We start from the raw sequence: 9,949 nt of genomic DNA, 5'->3' as shown, positions 1-9,949 counted from the left end.
AACGGTAACCTGTCATGCATTAAATGCTCCAACGGCTAGTGAACTGGTCGACCCCTAGCTCGACCAATCGAGGTTACCTTTTGCTGTTTTTGACTCCCGAGCTTAGAAACCTATAAATTGAGAGCTCCACTTCATTTATTGACAAGAGAACACTTGCAATCAATTGTCCACCTACCTGTTCTTGACCATAAGCTCTCATTTCTTTCATAGTGTATTAAATCATCACTTGCATATCCTTTAGTGCACTCTTGTGTGTCATCCTAGCTTTGCCTTATATTTGAGCTATCCTTAAGATAGGTTAAGGGATTCTTTCTTGTAAAAATATGAGTGTTAAAGCCTTCAAGAGGTTTGAATCTTGAAGAGATTGTGTAAGAGCCCATTGGAGTCGGAATCCAAGTGTAAGAAGATTGGAAGCTTGGTTGAAGCTTTAGGTTAGTGGAACCCTCACTCGGTTAGGAGATTGAGGAGAATGAACGTAGGCAAGGAAGTGCCGAACCATTATAAAACTCAAGTTTGAATTCTCTAACTCTATCTCTTTATTTTGCTTATATTATGTTTAAATTTGTTGTGATTGAAAAGATTTTGAAAACCCATTTTAGGTGTTTTTCTTAATTAAGCATAACCTTTGTTTTCTCAAAATTGAACAGAGAGGAAGGTTGGGAACAATTGTTCCCCACATCCGCACTTCTTTTGCCATGTGTCCCCTCAGAGACATCCTCAGCCTTTTGACTTTCTGCACTGTCTATCAATTTGTCAGCTGTCCTATTAGAAGACGATCATTTAGTCGTTGATTTAGTCTTCTCAACCAGCCTTCTACCACCTGTCCACAAGTGAGACTCATAATCCTCCTGAGTTGACTCACCCATTTCTCTACCTCGCCTTTCGTCTTCAACTCCAACCACTACAACTGAAATTGTAAAAACCCATCCCCCATTTAATACAATTCTCATCCTTGCCTTACAAAGATCATACAATTTTAATGTTCGTCAATTGATCTCTATCACCGTTCCCCACTACTCCACAATTTTCTTTAGATGTACCTCAGACCATAAATGAAAGGGCAAACCCCATAATTCAATCCATCCTTCTCTGAACTTCCCCACGACTTCTGAGTTTTCCCTTGGTGACCACCTTCTCAAATGGGTTGTATACCTTCCTTTAATCTTGAGAAACCTTAACTCCTGGAAAGAGAAGGCTTCCTCAATAGTTTCTACAAAAAATAATCCTTTTCCGCTAGAGAAAGGGACAATAGTCACCACAGCTTTTTGCCCTAAGAATTTCACCAGAGCACGACCAACCTCAGCCTAGTTAACAAAAGCAGTGGGGCATTCATAAACCACAGCTCTCGCCCATCTCCCAATTGGAACAAGGCTTTCTCTCCCCGGTCCTTCCTTTTTGACTACATTCACAAAGGACCGGTACAAAGGACCCATATGTTTGTAATTTAATCTTTTAACCCTGCGCTGCCTTTCCTTTTCAACTATATTCGAGGAGGGGACCACCAACATTGAAGAAAAAACATTTTTTAGTTGCTCCCATCCTTGCCCCGCTTATCCTCAGGGATTACCAGGAAAGATGACTTTCTATTGGAGGCAAACTCCGAAAGCCTTATAAACCTACCATGGTTGTTGAAGCATACCTCCATTAAATGAACTCTAGAATTTCCTCTGTATTTTCTGTTGAAACCCATGTAACTCTTCAGCTCGATAGCCTTCACCAAATGTTCGATCAACCAACCAACTTCTTCCTTCTCAAAGCCTAAGGTGAAAATAGAGCCTCTACTATGCTCTGTAAGCGAGCACCAAATACCTCCGGACTCACCTTCAAACCTAACCAGGAAGGTCTTCCTCTCCACGAAGACCTTCAGCATCCTCACCATTTCCTCTAAGAAAAAATGTTCAAATGATTGATTCCCTTGAGTTTAACTTACAAACAATACCATTATCATGAATAAAAGCATATTTGCAAGCTAAAAAAGATTTAGCCATAAAGTAATACAATTAAGCTTCAAAATAGGGAAGCATAAGAAGCATATTTGTAGAAGAGCAAATCTCCTTTTTAGTTTGATATTTTCAGAAAGAAAAGAAAATTATACCATTTATATAACAAACTTATACTATCATTCACTTTTTAACAATTAAATGAGTACCATAACAATTCTAATTAATTATATGACAGTTATTTGGTGTCATTATAATCTTGAATTTTTCATGCATACATAGATAAATGTGTATTATATGTATTAAAGCTACCTAGATAAATTTTCACATATCTGTTCACCCTTGAGGCTTGGATCAAGTGGTAAAGGGTTTTGTGGGAGGTTTCAGATTAAAGACCCAATGGAACAAAACTTTACCAATCCAAAATAAAAAAATAAATTCACAATCACTCACATATAAACATCCTTTTGTCTAGTGTTTTGGGAGTTGACATGTCATATACCCCATGTTTGTGTCCATGTATCTTTAATATTATTTAGGTTCTTTTAAAGGTGTAAAACTAAATCAGACTAATCAACTAACTAATGGGTTTCCCAAGTGGGTAACAAATACATTGAAAACGGACATTGCAAAATCTTTTTTTCACCTAGCTCTATGCATTGCTAAAATCCTAAAAAACAAACAAACAAACAAACAAACAAACAAACAAATGATTATTTGTAGACCTACATCACTAATATGCCTTGTCTGAAAGATACAAAGTGTATCATGTGAAACAAACAACCATGGAAATAAACAAAAAAACACTAAGGGCTCATCATCACGTCATCTATTCTTCCAAACATTGCCAACCTCTCATTCACCACAAAAAAGAAATTCTATTATTAAGGGTATCTCAATCCTTCCTAGTAGTTTTCCATAACCAAACTCTATAGCCATCTTTTTCATCATAATACGAGCACTCCTGTTCTTGCTCCCCATATTTTCCACTTATAACCCATCTCCCATTCTTATGCATGTCACCAATTCCATTTGGCCAAGAGAACCTTATTAAACAAAGAAAGACTTCTAACACCAAGACTCCCATTTCTTTTCTCTATGCAAATAGTTGACAACTTTAATAGATGAAATTATTTCTCCAATCCCCACCTCCCTAAAGAAAGTCCCTTTGAATCTTCTTAACTGTGATTCTAACTATTTTTAGTTGACAAGTTTGATAATGTGCTCCAAATCAAATCCTTCCTCTATAAATATAGTCTTTTCCACATCAATAGCCCTTTTACTAAACTACTCTTCCACTCTAGCCCAAGTTGGCAATTATTCAAAAGAAACAGCCAATAGATGCCCTAAATAAGAAAACAAAAGTTCTCCTACCCTACACCCCAATTCATGGGCCAACTCCTCCATGTTGTCTACCCTTCCAACTAGAATCTAGAACTTGAAACCTTCCACATCCTTACCCTAGTCCCTTGTCGTTCAAGCTAGGTCTTAATAACTTTTCATTTAGAGTTATAAATCGAATGGCATGATATAAGCACTGGTAAAGCTTTCTTCATAGGTTGTCGATTTTGCCTATGGACACTCTTTGTATACTTTCCATGTGCTATGATTGCAACCCCTTTTTTGGTTAGCATCGATTTAAATATTTCTAATTTGCCTATTAAAAGGATTATTCAGAGAAACAAATAAGATTCCTTAAACAAAGGTGAATTCAAAGGAAAAGGAAAGGATTTTCTATAATAAAAACTAAATAAGAGAAGTCAACACAGAGAAGCCAACTATGAAGATGCTACCTTACATGGAAACTTCAAAAAGCATAAAGATCCCATGTAATTTTCCTATACAACTACAATTGAAACCCATACACGATATATGCAACACATGAAGAAAGCATTACATTCCTAGTTCACCCTAAGTCTAGGTTGATTTATTAATTTATTTACAGGAAACAACTATACAAACAATCTAGACAAAAAAAAAAAAAAAAAATTTCAAGAGATTTAGTGGTGTGTCCACATCCACAGAGATAAAGAAATTCACTGATAAGTGCCCATGAAAGAGACCCCAAAACAACAACAACAACAACAATAATAATAAAAATTATACAACAACTAGTATAAGAAGAATCCCAATTACAATCAACTTTTACAAATAAAGAAAGAATCTTAAAAAATTCACTAATTTTTGCACATTGATTTAGATCATAATAATATTTTGAATAAAATTATTGATCTATCACTATAATTAGTTTGATTATTGAAATACTTCCTCGTTATTTCATGTATAAATTGCTCCACACTTACAAAATCAAATGTGTGAGATATTTAAGAAATATATAACTTTAAATTATTATTTTCATATTTGTTTTATTGTGTTATATATGCTCTCATTGTTTTTACACAACTTATTAAGTTAAGTCATTATCAATGACTAATATTTTTTCATTAATTTTAACTCTTTCCCTATGATAATATTTCTTCAACTCTATAAAGGCGAGGTTTTTATGACATGTGTTATGACTTGTTATTTTGATGAAACTCTTGTCTCATTAATTTCACAACATTGATGAAAAACAATGTTAATACCATATCAGGTGATAGAAACCTAATTAAAGGCTCTAGAAGAGCTTATACTATGTCACTAGTAGTATTTGATTCCATGTGAATGACACTTTATATGATGCTAGATCTAAAAGAATCTTGTAAGACCAACTTGGTCTCTTGGGCCGGGGTAAAAGGTCGTATGGATGTACATTATAAAACCAAAAGTTTTTATTTAGTGACTAGTCTACCTATACACTTAAAAAGTAGAATGACATGTTATGTAGATTATCATTTTAATGAGACAATTTTCTCACCGTTGGGGGAGAAGAGCCAGTTCTAAGAGAACAACTTGAAATTATTTGGAATCCATTGACTTTGACTTATCTTGATCCTCGTATTAATCAATGTGAACTGAAAGTTTAAAAGATTATTTATTTGCAAGAACTTGCAAATCAACTACCAAATGCTTTCATTGATGCAAATAAAGTGACAAAAATAATGTTATTGACCTAGAATATTCCAGTACGAATTAATGTCCCTGAAGGACAATTAAATAATGAGTTGATATACCTGAAGAACAATTAAATAACGAGTCTAAGGTACGCTTGAAGCATGGTAAACCTTGAAAAGATAAACACAATCCCTAGAAGAGGAAAACATAAGGAAAGATATATGAAATGTGGCACTCTTGAAGAAGTTTCATATAAAATGAGTTATTAAAATGACTAATCAGTCTCAAGCAACCCCTAAAGAGGCATAGTTTAAACAAGTAACCCTATGAGAGACATATGTTTTACAATTAGCTCCTGAAAAGGTACAAGTGCCTGATATTGATAAGATGTCAATTATTTACTTATATATGGAGAAAAATGGGATTGAAATACTCTTGTCATTGATAATATATTTTCTTTCCAAATGACTATTGACATCATGAGAAATGACGAGGATCCCAAACTTAAAATTATGGATGAATGACAACATAGAAAAGATTGGTCAAAATGGAAAGAATACATCCTGAAAAAATTAGATCCATTAGAAAAATGAGAAATACTTAGACTTATAGTCCAGACGCCTGAAATGTCAAACTTGTTGGATGTAAATGAGTATTTATAAGAAAGTGTTATAAGAAAAATGAAATCACGAAATATAAAATGTGACTCATAGCTCAAGGTTTCCCACAGAAACCTAGTATTGGCTACAAGGAAACATATTCTCCTATGATGGACATAACCATATTTAGATATCCAATTTGTTTAACAGTCTTAGAAGGGCTGGATTTGTGTCTCATGGATGTCATTACTGCATATTTACATGGATCTTTAGATAATGTCATATATATATATATATAAATCCCTTAAGGATTTCAAATGCTTGAAGCAACTAATTCAAAACATTGTAGCATATACTCAATTAAGCTACAAAGATCCTTGTATTGATTAAGCAATCCAAAGACATGTGGTATGGTCACTTCAATGAATATTTGAAATGAGAAGTATGTATGTATCACCTTATTTGTCTATGCATATTCATTATGTTGAATATTTGCAATTATTATAGTATATGTGGAACATTGAATTTTGTTGGAACTTTTGAAGAGCTTACAAAAATGGTTGACTATTTGAAAAGTAAATTTGAAATGAAAGATCTTGGAAAACAAAAAAATTTCCTCGACTTGCATATCAAGTACTTTTTAGACGAAATATTGGTTTATTAGTCAATATATACAAAGAAAGTCTTGAAGCACTTTCATATAGATAAATCACATCCATTAAGTTCTCTGATGATAGTTCATTCACTTAAAGTGAAAAATGACATCTTTTGTCCTAAAGAAGATAATGAAGAACTACTTGGTCCGAAAGTACCATATTACAATGTTAGTGGTGTACTGATGAATCTTGCAAATTATACACGACTAGATATTGTACTCCTTGTTAATTTACTTGTGAGATATAATTCTACACCAACTCAGAGACATTGGAATAAAGTCAATCATATACTATGATAACATGGGTTTATGTTATTTTGAATAATCAAAAACCTAATTGTTTGAATATGTAGATATTGACTATCTTTTAGACCCCCACAAAGCACAATCTCAAATGAGGTACGTATTTATTTATGGTGGTATGACAATATCATGGAGATCAATCAAGCAAATAATGGAAACATGTGGACTACTCTCCATCAGAGGTAATGCTACCAAGTTAATAATATTGCATGCATTGCATAGATTAAAGAATGATACATTAAGGGTGATAAAATTAAGCATGTATCACTCAAGTCTTTTACTTTCATTAACTCCAGAAGAGTGATGAAATTGCTATTCGACAAATAAGATCAAGCGACAATTTAATAGATCTATTCACAAAGGCATTGTCAACTGCAATACTCAAGAAGCTCATTGGAATACGCCGACTCAAAGATCTCCATACTGTGCTATTAGAGAAAATATAATCATGTCAACATGAGGGAGAGTTAATTGATAAGAATATCACTACGTTGCACTCTTTTCTCCTTTGTCCAGGTTTTGTCCCATTGGGTTTTATTGATAAGATTTTTAACGAGACAGTTATAGTAATCCAAAAGAATATTGTACTCTTTTTCCTTCACTAAGGTTTTTCCCATAGGGTTTTCTTAGTAAGGTTTTAATGAGACATATTTTTATGATCATCCAAGGAGGAGTGTTATAAAATATGAGAATTCATCGAATTATGAGAACTTGTGAATGATCATCCATGTTGATGTATATCTCTTTATAACTTTCTATAAAAAGAAAATACCTCTAATGAAAATTCATATGATTTTCTTCCTACATTCTAATTTTTCTCATTGTGCATTCTATTATTTTTTTTCTTACTTTTCTTCTTCTCTCACTTTATTTTATATATATATTTTCCTTCAAATTTTTTTTTCAACATTTTCATAAAATTGGATCATGGAATATTTTTATAATTATTTATGTTTTAAATATTGAACGCTGATTTGAAAACTAATAATAATAATAATAATAATAATCAATTAAAAATAATAATAATAATAATTAAAAAAAAAAAAAAAAAGAAGGAAGAATATGAAAGAAAAAGGGAAGACACATCCTTCGCTCCTCCACGGCCCAATCGCATCCTTCTCATGCTTCTCACTGTGAAACCCGCTTTTACCGCGACTCTCCTCTCTGCATTTCGTGACCTTCCCAGATCTGAAACTGTCACCGTTAAAGGTTCTTCCGAATTGCAACCCCTTTTGCATTTTGGGTTTTTCTTTTCTTTTGTTTATCTGGGGGATTGGGGTTGGGGTTGGAGTTGGGGGACAAGCTCCATGGTTGGATGATTGTAAGGATTTGGGAACATGGAGGCCTCTAGGACGCCCAAGGCAGGATCCCTGGAGAGAGTTGTACATGGTTTGGAGTTGGAGCCATATGACTATAGCAATGGCACTGGCAGTGCTGGGTCTGATCCCATGAACGCATTGCAGATCTTGAGAGAAACTGTCTGGATTCTCCGTTACAATTCATCGGGCTTCATGCTCATCGCCGCGCTCCTCATCTGCCCCGTCTCCGCCCTTCTCTTATCCAATGTCTTAGTTGATCAGTCAATTGTGAAAAGATTGAGTATTAGGCTTTTGTTGGTGGCCAGGTCCAGTGGACTCCCTCTCAGGCCTTTCATCAAACAGTCGTGCCAGAAGTTCTCCGAGATGGCCATTTCTGCTGCTACGTGCTTCCCTTTATACTTCACCATCTCCCTATTGTCCAAAGCTGCCGTGGTTTACTCTGTGGATTGCAGTTATTCTAGGAAGAAGTTTGATTCCTCCAAATTCTACGTCATAGTTGTTAAGATCTGGAGGCGGCTTGTTTCGACGTATTTGTGGGTTTGTATGCTGATTGTCAGCTGTCTCACTGTGTTCCTTGTTACTCTCATTGCTGTCTGTAACGTATTTTTGATAATTGGGTTTCCGGGCGACTTAATTGTGTATGCTGCAATCATGGTTGGGCTGATTTTTTCGGTGGTTTTCGCCAAAGCTATCATCATTTGCAACATTGCAATCGTAATCTGTGTTTTGGAGGAAGTTTCAGGGCCGCAGGCTTTACTGCGGTCTGGAGTCCTCATAAAGGGTCAGACTCAGGTGGGTCTATTGATATTTCTTGGATCCACAATTGGGATGGCATTCGTGGAGGGGTTATTTGAGCACAGGGTGAAGACATTGAGCTATGGAGATGGGTCTTCCAGGGTATGGGAAGGGCCTCTGTTGGTGGTTATGTACTCATTTGTGGTGCTTATTGATTCCATGATGAGTGCAGTTTTCTACTTCAGTTGTAGGTCCTCTAGCAGGGAAGCATTGGATGGCGAAATTCACCCAATTTTGGAAACCCCTGCATCAATGGATATTCAATAACATAGCGTTGTAAATTGCTTTACTGTTGTTGGGCCTTCCCGGACCAGGGGCTTATGGAAAGCAGATAACTTGAGATGGCTCTAAGTGCTTAGTTGATAATTTGATTCAACTGCATGATAGTGTACTTCGGTGATCCACAAACAATGGAGAATGAGAAAAAGCATCTGAAAATCCTGGTACAACATCAATGAACTAGTTGTACTTCCTCTGGAAACATTTTTTGGACACTACAATTCTGCTTCTTTGTATACCATGTATTTCTTTTTCCTGTCATTCATAGTTATATAAAATTACCTCCAAATGTTCCAGGCCTGTTGTTTGATTTGTTGCCTATTTTGTGAGAGTGCTTGACAAGATAATCATTAGTTTGGGTTTTGAAAATTGTTGCATTGGGAATATGATTTGGAATTCAGGTCTTCATTCAAGAAAATTAAGAAATTAGCAGAAAAGTTTCTCTCTTTTAATTTGTTAATAAACAGCCTAATTATTTATTTCTAGGGTTTAGTATTATTGAATGAATTTTGTAAAATTTGAAATCAATTGGGGAAAGTTCTGTATTATAGAATATACTGAAGTTCATGAATAATGAAGTGCAAATTCTGATTACCTACTCCTGATGAAACTTGTCAGTTATTCTGGAACTGTTTCAATTTTGGTTTTATCTGATACAAAATATTTTCATATTGTGTACACTTGATGAGAATTCTGTGTCAATGCTGTATTTGAAGGGATTTGAAAGTAACAGTTCAATTTTGTGTGGTTGCAAATGTGAATTTTTTTTTTGAATGCTGTGTATCTTCTCTTTCTATATAATGTAGTATTCTTTTATAGGAATAACTTTAAATTTCATGCATAAAAGCTAGTGGCCAGGCTTTCTCTCTTTCCTTCTGCTGGTTATGGCTGCCTTAGTGGGCATTCGTTCATGAAGAACTTGTTTATTTTACAGCTTCAGTCATTTATTTTTTTAAGGGATTGTCATGATAATCCGTTACTATTGTCATTACTATCTTCTCAAAAGATGAACGGGTCTTGTGAGCATTCTTTCTTGATATAGAAGATATCACTGGAGAATAGGAT

At 34.7% G+C, this 9,949-nt stretch overlaps 1 protein-coding gene across 1 annotated transcript; it reads left to right on the top strand.

Annotated features, from left to right (window-relative positions):
• The first annotated feature begins 7,567 nt into the window (after positions 1-7,567).
• On the top strand, positions 7,568-9,184 carry LOC100248804 (uncharacterized). Its single transcript, XM_002267852.5, has one exon. The coding sequence runs from the start codon at positions 7,829-7,831 to the stop codon at positions 8,870-8,872; it is 1,044 nt and encodes a 347-aa protein (XP_002267888.1). The 5' UTR covers positions 7,568-7,828; the 3' UTR covers positions 8,873-9,184.
• The last annotated feature ends 765 nt before the right edge of the window (positions 9,185-9,949 follow it).

This window comes from Vitis vinifera, chromosome 1 (genome assembly GCF_030704535.1).
Source record: "Vitis vinifera cultivar Pinot Noir 40024 chromosome 1, ASM3070453v1".
NCBI lineage: Eukaryota > Viridiplantae > Streptophyta > Magnoliopsida > Vitales > Vitaceae > Vitis > Vitis vinifera.
The sequence above is the reverse complement of the archived record's forward strand: the minus strand, read 5'-3'. Positions and strand labels throughout refer to the sequence as shown.

What these genes read in the sequence shown, in the direction of transcription:
- LOC100248804 (XM_002267852.5), top strand. Translation starts at nt 7,829, where the DNA reads ATGGAGGCCTCTAGGACGCCCAAGGCAGGATCCCTGGAGAGAGTTGTA.